The sequence below is a fragment of the Magnusiomyces paraingens genome (genome assembly GCF_902498895.1).
Source record: "Magnusiomyces paraingens strain CBS 517.90 genome assembly, contig: contig4, whole genome shotgun sequence".
Classification (NCBI taxonomy): Eukaryota; Fungi; Ascomycota; class Dipodascomycetes; order Dipodascales; family Dipodascaceae; genus Magnusiomyces; species Magnusiomyces paraingens.
In genome coordinates this window covers 1696780-1718792 of record NW_022474070.1, presented here as the reverse complement: position 1 = coordinate 1718792, position 22013 = coordinate 1696780, and the positions used below count along the sequence as shown (strand labels likewise).

Genomic DNA, 22013 nt, shown 5'->3' with positions numbered 1-22013 from the left:
AAAATAAAAAAAATAAAAATAAATGAAAAAGGGAAATATGTAGACACAAAAGAAAAAAAAAAAAAAAAAAGAACGGATGGAATGTTTGAATGAATGAATGAATAAGTGAAAAATCTTGGCTACTAAAGAGGGTTTTTTTTTCATATAAACATGGAGAGAAAGAATAAATGAATAACAAAAAAAAAAAAAAGAAATAAAAAACAAAAAAAACTGGGCTTTTTTTTATTTTTATTTTTATTTTAATTAAATTATAATTTAAGTAGCTCGTAAAAAAATACTGGCCGTTGTAACAATTTTGACACAAAACGAGCCGCACAAGGTCACGTGTATATTCCATAGTAATAAAACAAGCAGTTTATTTTAATTTTTATTTAATTTTTTTTTTTTTTCCTATTCAAAAAATTCAAAAAAAGGACAAACCTCAAAGTGTTGTGCTGAAACAAAAAAAACGCTTCATCTGCTTCTTCATCTTTTTTTTTTTTTTTTTCAATTTTAAAATTACTTTTCAATCTCTCTATAAATTTTCCAGTCTTGGGTTGCTTAAAATCATATATATATTTATTTAAAAATTTTTTTTTTTTTTTTTTTTTCAAATAATGTCTCACGCAAACGCATACCAAAAGTTTGAAGTGGTTGGGCGTGGTAGCTTTGGCTCTGTCTATCGAGGGTTTGTAAAATTATCTATATTATCCATTTTAAAAAAAAAAAAAAAATTCTTATTTATTCACCACACTAACACATCTTTAGAGTCTCTTTGCAAGACGGCCAGGAAGTGGCCATTAAAATCATCAACCTCGACAAGGACGAGGATGACGTTTACGACGTGATTCAAGAAATCAATATGCTGCTGCAGTTGCGTACCCCACAAATTATTCGATGCTACGAGTCTTTTATGGTAGACACAGACATGTGGTTAGTCATGGAGTTTTGTGCTGGTGGTTCTTGTGCAGACCTTGTACGCTACGTCAAGGCTTTAGGCGAAGGCCCCATTGCTTACATTTTGCGGGAAGCCCTGTTTGGCTTACGCTATTTGCACCGCGAACGTAAGATCCATCGCGACATTAAGGCAGCCAACATTTTGTTGACGGGTCGTGGAGAAGTCAAGCTTGGTGACTTTGGAGTCAGTGGACAACTCACGCAGACACTGACACACAAGCAGACATTTGTGGGGACACCTTATTGGATGGCACCAGAGGTGATTGGATATAAGCCAAGGCCTGGGACTGATGATAGTGATGAGGATAGGGATGGGGATGAAGAAGAAGAAGAGGATAATGAAGAGGATGATGATTATGAGAGTGAGAATGGAGGAGATGACGGTTTGAAAAGGAGGAGGAGGAGGAAAAAAAAGGGATACAATACCAAGGCTGATATTTGGTCATTGGGGATTACAGCTTTTGAGCTGGCTGAGGGTAGTCCTCCATTATCGCATTTACATCCCATGAAGGCATTGTGGGAAATTCCACATAGTGCACCACCAGGACTGCCTCGGTTTCAAGCAGGCTCAGGAAGTCCTGCCTATGACTCGCGAAACTTGGCACAGTACCAGCAGCAGGCTCAAGCTCAACAAGCAGCTGGTGGGGTATATACTGGAGGAGGAGGGGGAGGAGGTGAGCAAAAGAAACGGAGGCTTGGGTTGTTGGGATCTCGTCGATCTGGGGGAAGTGGCGGAGGAGGAGGAGGAGGTAGTGGCGGAGGAGGTGGAGGAGGAAGTAGTTCAAGTGGGAATGAAAATGGGAGGCCGGACGTCCCCGGGACTGCGCTTGGGTCTTTTGGAACGAGTTTGTTTAATGGGACTTGGCAGCCGTTTAGCAATAGTGCGGATCCTGTATTATCTTGTTATACAGTGGGAAAAAGTGGGGGTGGTTTATTTCCTGAGGGTGGTAGTGGTGGTATCATCAACAGCAACAGCAATAGCACCACCACTAGTCCTGCGCCGTATATTGCGCCGCATGAGTACTCTGCCGCATTTTGTCAGTTTGTGGAGTTATGTTTATGTAAAGATGCTCGGGCACGTCCTAATTGTGAGCAGTTGCTTGCTACTCGGTTTATATTAGCTACAATGGGGAGTAAGGGGTTTGCTCGGGGGTATAGAGAAGCGGCAGCAGCAGCATTTGATAGAAGTAGCAATGGAGGAAGTTCAGGGGGAGGTGTTGGGGGGTATTCTGGTCCAGGGATGGAAGATCTTGGGTTATTGGAGGCACAAAAGCAAGCAATGGCAGCATTGATTGTACGGAAGGGAGTTTCAAGAGAGGTTTATAATAAGAAGAGAGAGGAAAGACGGCGGGCTAAGATACGAGAAAAGGAAAGAGAGAAGGAGAAGGAGAGGGAGAGGGAGAGGGAGAAGGAAAGGGAAAGAGAGAGGGAAGTTGTGGCGGCAGCAGCAGCTAAGAAGAAGAAGGAGCGGGAAGTGGCAGCAGCAGCAGCAGCAGCAGCAGCAGTGACTCAACAACAACAGAAGCAACAACAGCAACAGCAACAGCAAAGAGCTTCACGATATGGAAGTCCAGGAGGAGGAGGATCTGGGGCAGTATTGCAACCATTGAATATGGATGAGAGTGGAGTCCAGCGGTATCCTGTTAAGGGATATGGAGGGGAAGTTAATTGTGTGAATCGTGTTAATGTTGGTGGTAATCAAGTTCCTCAGTATCCTGGGCAGAAGATGTTGCCAACTCCACCATTAGCACTTGTTGGTCATGGAAGGCAAGCTACACAGATTGAATTGGGAGGTGGGTTATGTATGCAGAGTACACCAGTTGAAGTTGGAGTTGGTGTAGGTTTAGGTGTAAAGAGTGTGGAAAGTGAGGGAGGAAGTGAAGGAAGTGAAGGAGGAGGAGGAGGAGGAAGAGGAGAAGGGAATGGAAGTGCAATGGATGTTGATTCATATTGGGAAATGATGGAAGATTGGGAGTTTCCTACAGAGAGTAAAAAGAGTGGAGGGCTTTTAAGTGTGAGTATTCAGAATCCCAAGAAGCAGCAGCAGCAACAGCAGCAACAGCAGCAACAGCAACAGCAACAGCAACAGCAACAGCAACAACAACACTTTGTTGCACTTGAGCGAATAATGTTTGAAAGTATTGAGCGAGTAGCTAGGAGAGCTCGGAGTGCTGGTGTGAAGCGGACAGTTGGAGAGATGGCTATTCAAATGAGGGAATGGGAGGCTAGTGCTCATGGGGTTATAGGAGCACTTGTAGAGGAGATTTTAGGTGGTCTTCGAAGTGGAGATTTTTTATAGTAGTAGTAGTATTAGTATTAGTTTAAAATGGGATATTATTATTATTATTATTATTATTATTATTATTATTATTATTATTATTATTATTATTATTATTATTATTATTATTATTATTATTATTTATTATTATTTTTTTCCTGAAAATAGTTGAATATTTGAATATATATATTTGAATAGAAATTAAAAAATAAATGAAAATAAAAATAAAAATATATATATGTTTAGTCATTGATTACATTATTTAAAAAAATTTTTTTTTTTTCATTTATTTTTAATATATGTCATGTATTAGTTTATTAATTAATATGGTTATCCCAAAATAGATGACTACATTAGATGTTAACGTGGGCCTTTCCAAAAAGAGCAGTCGCGCCTGTTTTTGTTCATACAAGGCGGGAAACCTTTTTTTTGTTTTTTTTTTGTTTTTGTGTGTGTGATATGTTAATTGTTTAATCTAATATTTTTTTTATAAAAATATTAAGTGGTGGCTGTTGCTGTAGAGACTTTTTTTTTTTTATAATTTGGTAAGTAATTATGTAATTAAATATAGTAAATGCTCGTGCCATTTTTGTTGTTGTTGTTGTTGTTATTATTTTCAAAAAATTAACTCCTCCACAAATCTTTAATTGTTGTGAAAATGAAATAAAAAAAATTAAATATAAAAATTAAAAAAAAAATAAAAAAAATATTTATAAATTTTATTATTCCATTTTGCTTTTTTTTTTTTTTATTTATGATATTTCATAATTTATGATAGTTTTTTATTTCTTCTTTTTATAAAAAAAAAAAAAAAAAATTTCAATTTGTTTTGTTTTGTTCTCATATTTACGCACTACCAGTCTTAAACTTACGCAGTATATTTATATAAACATTCATTGTGTGTGTGTGTTGCCTTTTTTTTTTTTTTTTTTTTTGGCTGCGTGTTTGCCTACCTGCCTGTCTGCCTGTTGCTGCGTTGCTGCCTTTTTGTTTTTGTTTTTTTGTTTATTCAATAATTTATTAACACCAATAACCCCTTTTTTTTGTTATAAAAAATAAATAAATAAATACACACACGCGACGGGGATATAAAAGCAGCCGGAATTCCTGGGTTTTCTTTTAAAAAAACCTCCCCTTCTCTTTTCTTCTTTTCTCTCTCTTTTTTTTTTTTTTTATTTTACTTTTTTATAAATTTTAAATAAAAATAAATATATATTTATATATATATATATAATTCCTTAATTAATACCCATCTGTCCAATTTGTATTATTTTTTATATTCTTATAATACAACACGACTCTTGTGCATTTTTTTTTTCTCCATCAATCCTATCCTAATCTAACTTTTCTTATACACATTTAACATTCATAATGCTCTTCACAAAGGCCTTTCTCGCTTCTTTGGCCATGGCTTCTTCTGCCTATGGTATGTTAATTTATTCATGCTAAAAACTATATATATATATATATATATATATATAAACTTTAAAAAAAAAAAACGTCTTTATCTAACAAAAATCTTTTTAATAGGTCAATCAACCGTCTCTTCAGCTTCTTCAGCTTCTTCTGCCTCTAAAACTTCTACTGCCTCGGCTGCTGCCTCTTCTAGTGCTTTGGCTGTCTGCTCTTCAACCTTGACCGCTTCATCCCAGGCTGACCTCGACACCATTTCCTCATGCTCTACCTTTAAGGGAGATATTATCCTCGCCTCTCCCATCACTGCTGCCGCTATTAACGGTGTCCAGGCCATTACTGGCTCTCTTTCAGTCGTCAATATTACTACATTGACCTCCCTCTCAGCTCCTCAACTCGGCAATGTCTCTGATACTGTCGACCTTCGCATCTTGGAAGCCCTCACCGAGGTTAACTTCCCTAGTCTTACCCAGGCTTCCACCCTTAACCTGGTGACTATGAATAAGATTAGCACTATTAACTTTGCCGCTGGCGTTTCCTCTCTTGACACTCTTGTTGTGTCTGACACTTCCCTTACCTCCATTTCTGGTGTCAACCCTACCAAGTTGACCACCCTCAACATTAACAATAACAAGTACCTTACAGCCTTGAACTTTTCTCTTACTTATGTCTACGAGCTTGACATTTCCTCCACCGCCAACTCGGTCTCTATTAACCTCCCCAAGCTCACTTCGGCCCACAATGCCACTTTCCGTGATGCCTCCTCCATCAACATTGCCAATGTTTCCCTTGTTAACTCTACTCTTTCCTTTGTCAACACTACCGTTAAGAACATTCAGCTCCCCAAGCTTACTGATATTGAAGGTTCTTTGGCCATTGTCTCTAACTCTCAACTCACCAACATTTCTTTCCCTCTTTTGACTGTTATTGGTGGTGGTTTCCAAATTGCCAACAACTCTAAGCTTGCTTCCTTCTCTGGTTTCCCCCTTCTTGAGACTGTTGGTGGTGCCATTGACTTTGTTGGTGACTTTGACAATGCTACTCTTCCTGAACTTAGTACTGTTCGTGGTGGTGTCACTGTTGACTCTTCCTCTGAGGACTTTAACTGCTCTTCTTGGAATGCTCTTCAGTCTGCCAATGGTATCCGTGGTGACTCTTATGTCTGCAAGGCTGCTACTGTCTCTACTTCTGTTGCCATTGCTTCCACTGCCACTGCCTCTTCCAACTCTAAGACTTCTTCTGCTGCTTCTGCTACTGCCACTGGTGAATCTTCTTCCTCTTCTTCTTCCAAGAATGGTGCTGTTGGCTCTTATGGTCTTGAGTCTTCTTTGTTTGGCGCCATTGCTCTCTTTGTTCTTCAGTTTATTTAAATACGAAGAAAAAGATGATGATTATAAGACTAGTCGTCAATTCCAATTAAAACGACATGTCTTTAAATCCTACGTGTATTTTTAATGTTATTATTATTATTATTATTATTGTGAATGAAGATTAAGAAAAAAAATTAAGAAAAAAAATTTAAAAAAAAAAAAAGGAGAGAATTAAATGATGATGGATTTTAAAATAAAATAGATTTGAGTTTTTTTTATATATATTATTATTATTATAAATAATTTTTAATTTGAAATGTTTCGTGAAACTGCACTGTTTTTTTTTTTTTATTTATTTATTTATTTTTTTTTTTTGTCTTTGATGTGAGTGGCTGATTGTTTTGGGTGCAAGGAAATACCAGACAAAAAATGTTAAATTTTTTATAGTGTAAATGTTGATGAAAATTTCAGGGGTAATCAAAATAATTAATTTAATTAAATAATTAGTTAACAATATTTGTGGTAAATTAACGTTGAATTCCATAAATGTCATTTATTTGTTTACTTTATTTTTTTTATTTTTTTTTGAAATTTGACAAGAAATAAAAAAAAAATGAGAAGTTTTTGTTTTTTTTAATGGAATGTAATAAATCACGTGTTTTTATATAAACCTTCTAATAAAAAAATGAAAAAATAAAAAACAAAAAAAATAAAAAAAGGAAATTCCGTCGGAGCACACGGGACCGTTCTTATTTACCAACATGTAACCTTTAAAAATTTAACTTACTATATAATAATTAATATTAATAATAATAATAATCACCACCACCACCACCACCACCTTTTTTTTTTTTTTTTTTGTGCCCACTCTTTAAGCCCAAAAACTTCTGACTTTGGACTTTCCCATTTACATCCATCACCAAATCTCCATCATCATCAATAACAAAAAAATAAAAATAAGTAAAAAACCCTCTCTCCCCCAGACCAAATTAAAATCAAATCAAATTTAATAAAATCAACTTTGACTGGAGACTTAAATACATTTATACATTTATATATATATATATAACATACACACACACAAAAAAAAAAAAAAGAGAGAGAGATCCGATGACTCCACCGGATCCGTATCTCTATACACCTCCGGTAAACTCTGCAGCCCAACAACAACATCAGCACCAGCAACAGCACCAGCAACAACAGTTACCTTCATACCCACCTCCATCACATCCCCAGAATTTGGGTCCAGTATCTTCTCAATATATTAGTACTCAACCTTTGCAGCAGCAACAGCAACAGCAACAACAGTATCAATATAGACAACAGCAGCAGCAGCAGCAGCAGCAGCAGCAGCAACAACAACAACAACAACAGCAGTATTACACCACTCAAGCAGCTTTAACAGGATCAGCAACAGGATCGCACACAGGATTACCGCATTTACCACCACTAACCTTCCCTCAACAACATGTAGAATATACGGCAGTTACAACAACGAATACGCAACAGGCTTCTGCAACATCTCCAGTCTATCAACAACAACAACAACAGCATCCCACTCAAAACCTGGCACCACTCGGACCACCCCAACAGCACAGGTACGCGCCAAATACAAATGCTTCATCTGTGGGCTCCATCTCATCAACAGCCGCAGATACACCTCCTCCTCTTCCTCTTCCTCTTCCTTCTTCTTCTTCTTCAAGTGGCTCAGTCGGGGCCACAAACGTTCTCCAGCCACACAAATATTCCAAACAACAAGCCACAACATCCACTCAACCCCAAAGCATGCTATCGCCACCTCCATCCTCTGCTGGCATGTCTGTATCTCCCACAGGCTCGGCAGGCAACTTGTCTGCGGGCCATACGCCTGACAGAGGAGGAAGCCGTACAAGGACTAAGCGTGGGCGTGAGATAGCTACAAGCGCTGGAAGCGCTGGAAGCACTGGAAGCGGGACATACTCGGATGACGGCGAGCAAACAATCAAAACTGAAGAGGTAGGTACAACTAGTGGTGTTGCTAGTGGTCCTGTAAAAGGACGCCGCGGGCGACGGCCACGGTCCAAAAGTGAGAACCATACCGGGGTTGCCGAATCGGTGGTAGTAGCCAAACCTGCAGCCCATAAAAAACGTCGGTCATTGTCGTGCCTAACATGTCGTAAACTCAAGACAAGGTGCGATTATGATGCAACGCAGCGTAAATGCCATCGGTGCTTTGTTTTGCGTCTCGAGTGCTCGCTGTCGCAGGCCGCAGCCGAGGGCTCATTGTCGGTAGAACATTACACCAAAAAGGTGGGCGTGGGAAATGAGCAGGTAACAAAAACAAGTGCTGGGGGAGCCGGAAGCGGGAGCGGAAGTGGGGGCGGAAGCGGAGGAAACACATTAAATAATACAACAACAACAACAACAACAACAACAACAGCAGCAGCAGCAGGAGGACCCGGAAAGCCCCTCTGAGTTGTCGCCAGTGTATAAATCAGATCCACGAGTAGGAGACGAAGACTTGCGAGTGGATGCTAGGCTAGGCGTGGTAGAGAGCATGATGGGGCAGCTGGCGGGCCAGATGTCTGAAATCAAAAGCATGCTGCAGAGTGTTATTTCTGGACCGTCCTCGGCAGGACCCGTGGATGTTGTTGCAGCAAGATTAGACCATTATGCTGCCGGCGCGCCCTTACAAGTGATTCGCAAGATTGATTACAAGCTTTTTTCTCGACTCGACTTTTATGACGTGTTGCGCGGAGACGCTCGGGAATTAGAGGCTTGGCTTCAATCGACTGGGTCTAGCGGTGAGTGGGAACGATTAGCAAATACCTTTATTGAGAAATGTGCACCATATACATTGCGTAACCACGTTCCACCGCTAGACTTTGGGCACAAGAATGAACTGTTGTCGGCAGCTTCTGCGGCACCTACAATTTTATTGTACGCTACCATGGTACTCCAGGGGATGCGCGTGGACGGATATAGTACCCATGACTCTGCACAGCCGGCGCTATTTGGACTTGTGCGGGGACTTGTGGGTGCTGCGCTGGTTACATCGCCGTTACGTTCCCAGGATCTTGAAGCGTTGTTATATATGGCACAGTTTAACGCAGCCCGCAAACCCAAACAACCCATCATGGACTCATGGTTACTCTCTGGGTATGCCGTTGCACAAGCCGTGCAGAGCCTGGACTTTGCCGAGCTTGCGCGTGGGGTCTCTGGGTCGGATGAGGACGAGAATGAGGATGGGGAAGAGGAAGAAGAGGTAGAGGAGGAGGGGAGTGTGCGTGCAGAAGCTGGACGAACAGCACGAGTGATTGCATACTTGTGTCTAACAAACCTGCAATATGCAGTCTCGACACACCGTCCATTCAATGTTCCGCCAGCGTACTTGGACATGGTTTGCGGCGGGGTGGCCCAAGAGAACCCTGCACATGCTGTGGGAGTATTTCTATTACGCGAAGAGCCTCTATGTGTGGCAGAGTTAGGGTTATACCGTGCATTACGGAGCGAGACGTTGGACGAGTGGTATGTACAGCATCGAAATAAGCTTTGTGAGGAAAAGAAAATGAAAATGCCTGTGGTTGTTCGTAGACATGACCTGACGCTGGCGTACTGGTACTGTCGGATTATTGCTGTGCGTAAGCAGTTACAAGATGATGCTGAAAGAATTGGGAAGCAACAGCAGCAACAGCAACAACAACAGCAACAGCAACAGCAACAGCAGCAAGCCCTGAGGCGACAAAAGGAGCTGGAAGAAACTGCGGTGGGCCATGCGATGACGATTCTGCGGACGTTTTTAGGGATTGCACGAGAACAAGTTGTGGCCATGCCCAACTACCCGTTGTGTATTTTGTTATATGCAGTGATGACAGTGTGCGATTTTGCAGGACCCGATTTGGTTGCAGCCTCATTTCAAGTGGGAGGTCCGTCCCAGCAGCAGCAGTTTCAGCAGCATCAGCATCAGCATCAGAGTACGGGTTCAGCTGCGTTTGCACTTGTAGTGGAAATGTACTGGTACGTTTATCATTTGGGACTAAAACAACGGGATATTATCAATTCAATTGCAAGAATTATGAAGACACTGGTACACAATGCAACTAATAAGGCAATTGATTTGAATTCATCACAGTCACGAACAGGGTCTGAAGACGGATCAGTGGCTGTAGAGACGTGTGGAGATCATAATGTGGATGCTGGTGGAGTGATTGTAACTACAGAGGCTCAACAAGTGCAACAACAGCAATTGCAACAACAGTCATATCAGCAACAGCAACAGCAGCAGCAGATGTCGGTCAATGGGACAACTGTGGGAACAAATGACCCTGGAGGCGGGATCTATGGGTACGCCCCACCACCGGATGATTTTGAGCTGCCAGACATTGCGCAGTATGCGACTTTGGACGATTTCTTTGAAGGCATGTTTACCTATGTTGCCAGCTGTCAAAACATGATTTCAACATGAAATGATTGAAATTTTTTTTTTGTATATATATATATATATATATATATATCAAGTAACTTATAAACAATGGTGTTTTTTTTTTCTTTATAGGGATATATAGGAATATCACCCACGATTCATGGTATTACCTGAGCCTTTAGGATTAGCTTCTACAAATTCATCCCATTCACGGGCCTTGATTGTTTTAAGATCTGCAGCTTCCATTGCCCTATTTGTATCTTCCTCATCACTTTTCCCATCATCTTCCTTTTTCCGTGACGCTTCACCTCCACCAGATATAATTCCACCACGCTTCATTTCCTCATCTAAATATTCTTCAACCGTCATTGTTGGCAAATACTGACCTGTACCTTGGACCCGCTGCAATACAGCTTGTCGAGAAGAAGAAGTGCCTGAAGTAGCACCAGAAGATGATGGAAGAATAGTAAACGGCCGAAGAACCTTACCGGCAGGATTTAATAGTGGAGCTTGGGGTGCACGTGAAGCAGTGAGTATGTCTACACGTTCACGGGGGCCAGATAGGGTGTTTGAAGAAGATGAAGATGAAGATGAAGCAGTATTAGTAGGTGGTGGTTCAGGGAACCTACGCAACAAATCTTGTTCCATAGCCAGTCCATCAAGTGCACCAACTGCACGTAATGCCAGTAATTGGAGTCCTAAAATACTAGTTGCTCGAACTGCATCTTCATCATGTAAATCTGTGGAACGTTCTGCTGCAGCTGCTGCCGTTTCTAAAGCACGTTCACGTTTAAACCGAGCAATTTTTTCAGCACGTGTGGATTCTGCACTTGATGTAGGTCCAGCAGCAGATCTAGAAGCACGGAGAACTTCTTGGAGATCTAATTTACCTGCATGTGGGTTACTAAGAACAGTCACCAGATGGGGGGAAAGAATGGGGCCGTCTGAGGTAATACCAGCACCAGCGGCAGTGGCAGCGTCTTTGTCAAGTAGTCCGTAGCCTGCGATTGTGGCTAAGAATGCAAGGTATGTTTCGATTGCAGTTTGTACAACTATGGCACGTTGTTTCCCATTTAATTGCAATTTACGTTCCCAAGTTTGGGCCAAATGGTATTCTGTAGCCAAATATTTGATTTCTGAAGTTGCTAGATCATCTAGGGATTCATTGGGAGAGAAAAGTGCAAGTGTATGGATTTGAGATTGTACGCGTGACCAAAGATTGAGTGCTTGAGTGACATCTGCTTGGTAAGAGGGTGAATCTGGTCGACGTGGAGGAGAACCTGGCGGTGGTGAAAGGAGAGCAGTAGTTGCTGCGCGTGCATTTTGGAAAGCTTGTTTGAGTGAAGTTGGCTGGATATCTTCAGTTGCCATTATTATTTAGTATTATTATTTATAAGAGATGATTATATTAGAATATCAAAAGGGGGAATAAAAATAAAATGATTTTGATTTTGATTTTGATTTTGGAAGGGAAAAAAAAAAAAAAAAAAAAATTTAAAGCTTTAAATAAAAGAGATTATTTAAATATATATACGTTTAGAAATTAGCTTTCATAAAAATTAAAAAAAATTAAATAGAACGGGGTTTTTTTTTTTTATTAAATGAAACAAAAAAAAGGTGAACCGGGTCTGAACCGAAAAAAAAAAAAATGATTAATTGATTGATTATAATTAAAAATAAAATAGAACCCTATAAAAAAAAAAAATGCAAAAAGAAATCAAAAAAATAGAGAACGTCAATCCACGTGTAAATTTTTTCTTGTATTTTTTTTTTTATTTTAAAACAAAATCTGCTTGGTTGAAAGTCAGTGTGATGCCGTTATTTTTGGTTTGCCACCTGTAAATTTTTTTTTTTTTTTTTTTTTTTCTAAACGCAAAGCTTTTCAATCACCACCACTTACCACCACCATTTTAATTTTTTTTTTTATACATTTTACATCAATTAATAAACAAACAAACAAACTACACTTCTCAAATGACATCTTTACCACCACCTTACTATAACAACGACCCCAAGTCCTTTGCGTATCCTTCAGCTCACAAACGATGGCCTACAATCTTAACCCAGGCAATTGATGATCTCTCCCAGGCCATTGGTGTCTTGGTATCCAAAGGTTCTACAGAATCTGTGGTGGCCGAGGGCAAAAATCTAATCCAACAATTGTCTACTATTCTATACGATCTTGATCATGATCGCCCAATTGCTCCATTTACTGCTGAAGTCACAGCCAAAGTTAAGGACCTGGCATCTTATAATACAGGTATAGCTACATTGGAACCAGAACGTACCACGTGGCACACTGCACCTTGGCTCATTTCTGAGTGTGTACTATACCGTCGCATTGCTCTTGTTTTTGAGACTGCTGAGTCGCCTGAATGGCAAGCCTATGATGTATTTGGAGCATCCAAGCGTGCCGGATTATTATCATCACGAGTAGCCGTCACTGAACTTGCAGTTCGATATGCTCAGGTATCTTCTCAATGGCCTCAGAAACATGAGGTTGAGAAATTGCGTCAGTTGTTTTCTGAATTTGTGGATATTGCACTATGGGGGAATGCAACTGACTTGTCACTACTGATTGGTGCAGATGCATCTGACTTGGCAAAAGTTCAAGGCCATGCAGCACGCGCTCAACAGGAAGCCAATGTACTTGTGAATGACACCCAGGATGCTTGGGATGCCGTATATGGAGCACATGAGGCTGGTGGGGCTGCTGCACGTGTGGATTTTGTGTTGGATAATGCTGGGTTTGAATTATATTCAGATTTGATTTTTGCACTATTTTTATTAGACTCGAAGCTTGTTGACAATGTAGTGTTGCATCCCAAGTCTGTGCCTTGGTTTGTGTCTGATGTTGTGCCTGCAGATATTGTTGCGCTTGTACACCAGATTAAGGTGTTTGCCGAAGAGGCGGAAGAGGAGGAGGAGACTACTCAGAGCAAGACAAGCAAGACAAGCAAGGCTGCTCTTAACCTTATTGCCGACAAGCTTGCCTTTTACCTTGGAGAGGCTAGTGAGGCTAATGGAGTAAACTCTAAAGGACGTATTAGTGTTCGGACCAATGTTTTTTGGACAAGTTATTTGTCATATAGGGATGAGCTTCATCCTGGGGGGAAAGGAGGAGGAGCACAAGCATGGGAAGATTTGAAGGATTCTGGTCTTGTTATTTTTAAGGGTGATTTGAATCATCGTAAGCTTTTAGGGGATTTGGAATGGCCACGGAATACACCATTTTTGAGTGGAATTGGTAGTAAGTTGGCTGCATCTGGGGTTCGGTTGGTTACGTTACGGACTATAAAGGCGGATGTTGTTGTTGGGCTTAAGGAGGGTCAGGAGGAAGAGTTGAATGATGAATGGAAGAAGATAGGAAATAATAAAGGAGATGATGATGGACGTGGATGGGCTTATAGTGGGAAATGGGCTGTAATTGAATATTCAGATGGGAGTTTGTAGAAGTAAGTAGTAAGTAGAAGAAGTAGAACAATAATTGTAAGGTGATTATTTTAATTATAAGTTGATATATATTAAAAAAAAAAAATAAAACATGAAAAATGAAACATGAAAAGAAAAAAAATATTCAAGTTGAGGGCATTTTGTTGTTGTTGTTGTTGTTGTTGTTATTGATAATATAGTTGATATAGTCGTAAATAAAATAAAATAAAAAATTGACCCAAACGGGAGAAGAAGTTGATCTGCTATCACCGGGCAAAACCTATCAATATAGAGAGAGAGAGAGAGAGAAAGAGAAATACTAAATAAAAAAAAAAACTGAAAAATAAAAAATGATTTAATAAAAATATTTGTTTGTTTGTTTGTAGGAAATTTCCAAATTTTTATTTTTATTTTTTATTTTTCTTATCAGTTGATTTTAAGTGATGATGGTTGGCTGAGTTAAGTTAAGTTAAAAGTTTCTTTCTTTTTTTTTTTTTTGAAAAGGCCGGGGGAAAATCCGCCGCGGAATCGACTTTTTTTTTTTTTTTTTTTTTTTTTGTTGCTTTGCGATAATAGAATCGGAGAAGACCGAAAAAAGAAAAAAAAAAGCTTATCAATGACGACATTCCACTTTGGGTTGCTCAACACACAAACTAACAAACCACACAAATAAACCACAAACTAACAAACCACCACCACCACCACCACTAAAAGATAATTTGATATATATATATATATATTGTTTTTTTTATTTTCATTACAAACAACTCAAAATATAAAAGCCATCCTTTCTGCTCTTTCAATCAAAAATTTTTTTTTCTTTTCATTCAATAAATCAATCAAACAATCCATCAATCCATCAATCCATCAATCCATCAATCAAACAATCAAACAATCTCATTCAATTATATCAACAATCTAAATCTAAATCTAAATCTAAAAAAAATGTCCTCCTCTGCTTACCTCGCTTCAAACACTTACGGAAAAGATAACGTCCGTCTCCTCAAAGTCGCAAGAGACCCTGTCGACTCTTCTGTCCAACACGTCATTGAACTTACTGTTCAAGTTCTTCTTGAAGGTGAACTTGAAGTTGCCTATACTAAGGCTGACAATTCCCCCGTTGTCCCCACAGATACTGTCAAAAATACAATTTACATTTTGGCTAAACAAGCAAGCCCTTGGCCCATTGAACGTTTTGGTGCAACTCTTACTAACCATTTTGTAACCAAGTATCAACACATTTCAAAAGCTACTGCTTACATTAAACAACACCGTTGGACTCGTTATGCTGTTGATGGTAAACCCCATAACCACTCATTCATCCAAGATGGCCGTGAATTGCGTACAGCCAAGGTCCAAAAAACTAAAACTGGTGCATTTGTTATTGAATCTGGTATTAAGGATCTTACTGTTCTAAAGTCTACAGGATCCCAATTCTGGGGGTACAATAAGTGTGAATATACTACTTTGGAAGAAACATATGACCGTATCTTGTCAACTGATGTCGATGCTGTTTGGACATGGAATGGAACCCGTTTTGCTAATATTCGTGATGTTGATTATGTCGCTGATACCGGTGCTTTTGACTCTGTTTATGATGTCGCCCGTAATACTACCCTCCGCACTTTTGCTCTCGAAAATTCAGCTTCAGTCCAAGCTACAATGTACAACATTTCAGAGGAAATTATTAAAAAGGCTCCTCTTGTTGATCAAGTCTACTTTGCCTTGCCCAACAAGCATTATGTGGCTGCTAACCTTGAATGGTTCCAAGATACTAAGAATAAGGGTAAGGATGCTGAGGTCTTTGTTCCTCTTAGTGATCCTAATGGTCTCATCAAGTCTGTTGTTCGCAGACGTGCTTCCAAGTTGTAATCATTGATATATTTTTATTTGTTTTTATTTTATTTATATATATATATATATATTGTTCTTGTCGTTATCTGGCTGGATCAGATAAATAGCCGTTTATATAAGTTTCTTCTTTTGAAAAATTCAGTTCTACTCTAATCAACTCTTTTTCTTCTTCTTCTTCTTCTTCTTCATCATCATCATCTTTATTATCTTTTTAAATCTACTTGTTGTGTCTACTTTGGATCTACAAATTTTTTTCCATTTTTCCAAATTTTCCAAATTTTCCATTTTTCTATTTTTCTATTTTTCTATTTTTTTCTTTTCCCCACCCCCCCTGAGTTCTACATTCCACTCTCTCTTTCACCTACCACTTTAGTATATATATATATTATAAATATATATACCATAGTAATAGTAATACTTTGATGCAACAACTATAATAATAATAATAATAATAATATTAATCATCCTACATAATCTGCGCAAGAATCTCCTGCGACATGTTACCACCCACCGTCTTGCGCCGTTTGGCCGACCCACCCACGGCATCTCCTTCTACTTCTGCCCTTTTCGTCCTTGTTTCTCGCTGATCAAATGTACGCAACATCTCTTCTTTACCTTCTTTAACACCACCACTACCACTATTGGCTTCTCGTTTCTTCATGGCCTTAGCCATAGCAACACCATGTGCAAACAATCTATTTTCTTCATTTGCCATACCAATTTCCTTACGCAATTTTTCCACTCTTGCCTCCTTTTCAACCACCATTTGTTCTGCTAAATCATTCCACTTAAACTTATGCAAGTATCGTACTGCCATCACTGTATCATAAAATCGACCTCTTCGGTTTTTCCCTCCTATCGTACTCCCACGTCCATTTAGTACACTTGCACATAATTTCGCATCCTTTTTCCGCTCAAACTCAGCCCAACCCTCTATATACATGCGCTGCTTTGATCCTCCATGGGCCATCCGCTGCTCACGCACTGATGCTGGCTCAGGAACAAGATAAATGCGATCCACTGGCCCATATTTCGTCAAAATGTGTCGCATTCCTCCAGGCGTCAGAAACTCAGGAACACGTGAAATGTATACAAGCCCTGACTTTTTCGACCGCTTAGCTGCAGCTTCTGCTGACTTTTTACGGGCCTTTAATTTTGACTCTATAGAGGCTTTCTTAGACTCCTCTTCTTGATTTTCCTCGTCGTTTGGTAATAATGTCTTTTCTTCTTCTTCTTCTTCTTCCTCGTCTTCTTCTTCATCATCATCTGCAAAAACATCTCTCTTTAATTTGCTGGGTTTCTCTGATCCTTTGCTTATTTCTTCTTCTTCTTCATCATCATCATTATCATTATCATCATCTTGATTGTCTTCCTCTTCTTCTTCATCTTCATCTTGATCATCTTCTTCATCACTTTCAAACTTGCTAAAACTTAATGAATTCGATTTGCTTTCCTCTTCCTCTTCGTCTTCGTCTTGGTCTTCATCTTCATCCTCATCATCATCTTCATCGTCGCTATGCTTCACTCGCGCCAGAGGATCAAACTTTGCTGCAATTGCTGCTGATGCCGCACTCTTTTTAACACTACTTGTATTTCCCTTTTTTTTTTTTTGCTCAACTGAAGTCTTTGATTTGCTTGAGGAAAAGAAATCCACAGCCTTTTTGCGTGGATTCTTTGCTGTTATTGCTGCTGCCACCATTGTGAGTTGTAGATGATGATTTTCAATATTTCTGCTGGTGCTGCTGGTGCTATTGTTGATTCAAGTTTTTCTATTGTATTAAATAAATTTTTTTTTTTAAAAAATAAAAAATAAAAAAAAAAATTTGAAAGAAAAAAAAAAATTCAAAACCAAACGGCTGAACAAATCCGGGTAATTTTAACATAACCACAGTTATCTTAATCATTTAGTTAACTTCAGTTAGACAGTTTTCTTCCTCCTCCTCCCCCCCTGGCGCTTCTCCACACAAAACTCGTTTTGCTTCTCTCCCTGGCCTTTTAAAATTCCCACAAAAATCCACCCAAACAACTTTTGAATTAAAATCATCCAATTCTACCTCCCTCCCAAACCAAAACCAAATTATATACCTTTTCAAAACATATATATATAAGGTCTTCAAGTCCTTTTTTTTTTTTTTTAATCTAAAATGCTAATACAACTAATTACTTCTCATCGACAAATGCTCCGCTCACAGCCTCTCATCAATGGCCAAGTCTCGGCTTATCTCGCTTTACGCAGACATTTTGGCCACTCCAACTACTGCCAGGCCATTAAGAAACCTGATAACCCGGAAAACAACCCTTCTCAGGAATCATCTTCAAACCCTGAAAATACCCAATCTGAATCCTCCCAACTAGATAATGAAGATACTCCATACACAAAACCTTTACTCCAGGTTAAGGTCAAGCCGCGCGAACGAACAGGCGCCCCAGCTCGTCGTGTAGGTAGACCTCCTCGCAAGTCTGTCACCACTCCTTTACCTGATGATCCCGTCAAATCGCCCCATGCATCTTCCTCTTCTTCCAAATCCTCTAAATCCTCCAAATCTTCTTCTTCCTCTTCCTCTTCTTCCTCACACTCTTCAACTTCTTCCAACACATCTCTTTCTCCTTCATCCTTTTGGTCACTCGAAAACATACCCTCTCCTAAAGCCCTCAAAAAACACCTCGACCAGTACGCCATTGGCCAGGACAGAGCGAAAAAACATTTTTCCGTGGCCGTATACAACCACTACGTAAGACTAGCAGACCGTGCTGAAAAAACTGTCCTTGCAGAAGCCCGCCACTCGGAACTACGCCGCATTTTTGCTGAGCAAATGGGCCAGAGTTTCGAAGAAGATGACCAAGATGAAAACTCTTTCCAAAATCTAACCCCAGAGGAAATTGAAGAACAACAAGGATACGAACAGATGCTCAAGAAAAACTCCGATTGGTTCCAACCACCGCCTTGGATGAAAATGTCCCAGTCAATAGAGTCTAAAGTCGACGAATCTAATATCCAACGCGTCCTTAAGTCACAGCCAAACCTACGTGCTCATGTGTCACAAGTTTATAATGATGAGTCATTGGGCAACAATTTCAATAATTCCATGGAACCCTCCTTCCACCAGGATGTGGAAATGGACAAGGCAAACGTTTTGCTACTGGGCCCCACAGGCAGCGGCAAAACCATGCTGGCCCGCATTCTCGCCAAGGTACTGGACGTCCCCTTTGTCATCATGGACTGCACAAGCATGACCCAAGCTGGCTATGTGGGAGAAGACCCAGACGCATGTATTGCACGGTTGGCGCAGTCAGCCTACTGGGACGCAGACCGCACAGAAACCGGAATTGTAGTTTTTGACGAGTTTGACAAAATTGCATGTAAAGATACGAATGGTGGAGGCAAAGGTTCGAGCGGAGGGGCTGGCCTTGGAGGTGACGCCCGCCGTGACGTTGCTGGTGAAGGCGTGCAACAAGGCATGCTGAAACTTGTGGAGGGAACCAAACTGACTCTTGCTCTGCCGACATCCATGCAGAGTGGATATGGGCCCAATAAAACAGAAACCATTGCAGTAGACACGTCGAACGTGCTGTTTGTGTTTATGGGAGCGTTTGTAGGACTGGAGCAGATTGTGGCCAAACGGTTGCAAGATGAGGCCGAGGAAAGATTGGCTCGCCAAACTGCTGCTGAGGAAGAAGAACAAGTGCTACTACACAATGACAGGGTCATTCGACATAACGCGGAACGTCCAATGACGTTGCCAGACATATTCAAGAAGGAAGTCCAAGAAGTGCGCCGGTACCAGACCCAGCAGCAGCTACAGCAAGAATTGGAGTACCCAGTAGACCCCATTGCCCCTTCTCCAAAACCTACACAGGAATCCAAGCCGGGCCCCATTTCGTCATCGGTGCTTGCGCATGTGACGCACGCAGACCTTGTCAAGTATGGCATTTTGCCCGAGCTCGCTGGCCGGATCGCGGTGCTTGTGTCGACTACAGAGCTGACAGAGGAAGACTTGGTGCGAGTACTAATGGAGCCTCGCAACTCGGTGGTGCGGCAGTACGAGCGGCTGTTTTCGCGGTGGGGCGTGACGCTGGCGTTCACGACGCCGGCGCTTGTGGCAGTTGCACGGCGGTGTATGAAGCTGGGGATTGGCGCGCGAGGACTGCCAAGTGTGTTGACTAGCTTGTTGCTTGAATCCAACTTTGAGTCGCCGGAAAGCGGCACCAAGTACATTTTGGTGACCCGACAAGTGGTTGAGCAAATGGAACAAGCAGGAGCACCCAAGCCCATTTACTTTTCAAAGTTCCAAGCTAGCGAGTTTTTGGATGCTGTAGAGGAGGAAGATCCAGAGCTTGCGCAGAAACTCAATGCTCAGATTTTCCCGCACTTTACAGTATCTAGTAAGAAAAAGGCTACGGCTTGATTTGAGAAGTTTAGCTTTTTTTTTAAAAAGTTTTTATTTATATTGAATTATATATTTATTAAAGTATCATTGTTATATTACAAGACATATAAAAAGACCTATTGAAGTTAGTAATAGTTTTAAAAAAAAAGCTTGAAAAAAACTCAAGTTTTTAAATTTTGTCTTCATAAATCAGATAGCTATATAAGAGGTAAACGTGGATATATTCATCGAGGACAGAAACCCCTAGCATTAGAGATGCCAGAAACGTATCATATCATCATGTTGAAAAAAAAAAAAAAAAAAAAGAGTCTTAATAGTTTAAAGACTTACCATTTTGGTCCGTTGTTGTCTAAAGAAGAAAAGAAAGAAAGAAAAGAAAAAAATAAAAAAGTCAAAGAAAAAAAAAAGTTTCAATTTTTATAACAAAAATAGCTAGAAGTTACCCGCCTTTAAAATTTTAACCAACCCTAATAACTCTCTACACTACTTAAAATTTATATCTTAAACCTTAAGCTTTAAGCCTTTACAACTTGGCAACTGGCTTGTCACTCCAATCGGGGAACTTGAGATCAACCCCCCACTTCATCTTGACAACACGCTTCAAGCCGTACGTATTTGACAATCCGTCCAAAGTCTGGAGATCCTCCTTGGACAACTGGACCCACTCAGCGTTAGTTGAGATACGTTCAGGAGTCACGGACTTGGGAAGTACGACACGGCCCTCGTTGACGTGCCAGGAAATAAGAATAGTGGCCTCTGGAACCTTATATTTTGCAGCAAGCTCCTTGACTATAGGATTGGTCAGCAGAGGAGCGCCCGTGGAACCAAGAGGTGAGTAGGCTTCGACCACAATTCCGCGGGAAGCACACAGTGCAGTAATTTCAGGGCCTGGGAGAAACGGGTGGCTCTCAATCTGATTAACGGCAGGAATGACGGAGATGTTTTGAGACAAGAGCTCTGAGAGAACTGGAGCAGAAAAGTTGGAAACTCCAATAGCTCGGGTTTTACCCGAACGGTAAGCAGCCTCAAACTGGCGCCAAGTAGCAAGCAGATCAAAGGAAGGGTCCACGTCAAACTTGCGGTCGGCATTACGTGGAAGCAATGGGTGATTGCCTTTAGGATTAAGACCAACAGGCCAATGGACGAGAAGAAGATCGACGTAATCAAGGCCAAGGTTTTTGAGGGATTCATCGAGTGATTGTTGGACACGGTTATGGAAAGTCACAAAGACTTTTGTTGTAACAAAGATATCTTTGCGAGTAACTTTACCCGTTGCAATGGCATCACGAATACCCTGCCCGACCTCGTTTTCGTTCAGGTAGACGTAAGCGGCATCGATATGGCGCACAGGTGTCTCGGTGAGAGCATGAAATACGGCTGCACGGACTTGGCCCTTGGGAGATTGCCAGGTTCCGAGTCCGATAGCTGGGATAGTTGCTCCGGTGTTGAGAGTGATGGAAGGGATTGCGGAGGGCATGGGGAAAAGAAGAAGAAGAAGAAGAAGAAGATAGCGATAAGCTTAAATTAGGCTGATGGGGCTGATTTTGAATAAATAAGCAGACTTTTTTTTTTTTTTTTTTTTTTCGAAAAAGAAGGGCTAGTAGAAAGATGGGAATGAAAAATTTTATTGGAAAAGCTTTGAAGAAGACCAAAAAAAAAAAAAAAAAAAAAATTGGGGTTGTTTGAGTGTAGTATGTGGGGTTGGGTGGACCTAAAGATCTATCATGCCTAATCGCGTCATTTCAAGTGATATTGGTGATATTGGTGATATTGAAAGAAAGAAAAAGATGAAAGAAAGAAAGAAAAGATGAAAGTCCAGCCGGTTGATAAGTGTAGAAAAACATACACACAAACAAACAGTAGTAGCATATCTTGGGAGGAATAACAACGGTTTTAAGTAGAACAGAAGGCCAAATTTATTAATTTATTAATTTATTAATTTATTAATTTATTTATTTATTTATTTATTTATTCATTTATTCATTTACAAAAGAACTTTA

The 22013-nt window shown here is 40.2% G+C and overlaps 9 protein-coding genes across 9 annotated transcripts; 6 read left to right on the top strand and 3 right to left on the bottom strand.

Moving 5' to 3' along the window:
- Window positions 1–596: 596 nt before the first annotated feature.
- Window positions 597–3235, top strand: SAPINGB_P005315 (uncharacterized protein; the record flags this gene model as incomplete). The annotated part of the gene is made up of 2 exons (XM_032000029.1): window positions 597–667; window positions 748–3235. The coding sequence occupies 2 exons, from the start codon at window positions 597–599 to the stop codon at window positions 3233–3235; spliced, it is 2559 nt and encodes an 852-aa protein (XP_031855920.1).
- A 1350-nt stretch (window positions 3236–4585) lies between these two features.
- On the top strand, window positions 4586–5997 carry SAPINGB_P005314 (uncharacterized protein; the record flags this gene model as incomplete). The annotated part of the gene is made up of 2 exons (XM_032000028.1): window positions 4586–4640; window positions 4745–5997. The coding sequence occupies 2 exons, from the start codon at window positions 4586–4588 to the stop codon at window positions 5995–5997; spliced, it is 1308 nt and encodes a 435-aa protein (XP_031855919.1).
- Window positions 5998–7047: 1050 nt separating this feature from the next.
- On the top strand, window positions 7048–10381 carry SAPINGB_P005313 (uncharacterized protein; the record flags this gene model as incomplete). Its single annotated transcript, XM_032000027.1, has 2 exons — window positions 7048–8290; window positions 8415–10381. The coding sequence occupies 2 exons, from the start codon at window positions 7048–7050 to the stop codon at window positions 10379–10381; spliced, it is 3210 nt and encodes a 1069-aa protein (XP_031855918.1).
- A 105-nt stretch (window positions 10382–10486) lies between these two features.
- On the bottom strand, window positions 10487–11710 carry SAPINGB_P005312 (uncharacterized protein; the record flags this gene model as incomplete). Its single annotated transcript, XM_032000026.1, has 1 exon — window positions 10487–11710. One exon carries the CDS (start codon window positions 11708–11710, stop codon window positions 10487–10489), a length of 1224 nt encoding a protein of 407 aa, XP_031855917.1.
- Window positions 11711–12313: 603 nt separating this feature from the next.
- On the top strand, window positions 12314–13792 carry SAPINGB_P005311 (uncharacterized protein; the record flags this gene model as incomplete). The annotated part of the gene is made up of 1 exon (XM_032000025.1): window positions 12314–13792. The coding sequence occupies one exon, from the start codon at window positions 12314–12316 to the stop codon at window positions 13790–13792; it is 1479 nt and encodes a 492-aa protein (XP_031855916.1).
- Window positions 13793–14716: 924 nt separating this feature from the next.
- Window positions 14717–15643, top strand: SAPINGB_P005310 (uncharacterized protein; the record flags this gene model as incomplete). The annotated part of the gene is made up of 1 exon (XM_032000024.1): window positions 14717–15643. One exon carries the CDS (start codon window positions 14717–14719, stop codon window positions 15641–15643), a length of 927 nt encoding a protein of 308 aa, XP_031855915.1.
- Window positions 15644–16091: 448 nt separating this feature from the next.
- Window positions 16092–17324, bottom strand: SAPINGB_P005309 (uncharacterized protein; the record flags this gene model as incomplete). Its single annotated transcript, XM_032000023.1, has 1 exon — window positions 16092–17324. The coding sequence occupies one exon, from the start codon at window positions 17322–17324 to the stop codon at window positions 16092–16094; it is 1233 nt and encodes a 410-aa protein (XP_031855914.1).
- Window positions 17325–17802: 478 nt separating this feature from the next.
- SAPINGB_P005308 (uncharacterized protein) lies at window positions 17803–20031 on the top strand (the record flags this gene model as incomplete). The annotated part of the gene is made up of 1 exon (XM_032000022.1): window positions 17803–20031. One exon carries the CDS (start codon window positions 17803–17805, stop codon window positions 20029–20031), a length of 2229 nt encoding a protein of 742 aa, XP_031855913.1.
- Window positions 20032–20536: 505 nt separating this feature from the next.
- SAPINGB_P005307 (uncharacterized protein) lies at window positions 20537–21490 on the bottom strand (the record flags this gene model as incomplete). Its single annotated transcript, XM_032000021.1, has 1 exon — window positions 20537–21490. One exon carries the CDS (start codon window positions 21488–21490, stop codon window positions 20537–20539), a length of 954 nt encoding a protein of 317 aa, XP_031855912.1.
- Between the last annotated feature and the right edge of the window lie 523 nt (window positions 21491–22013).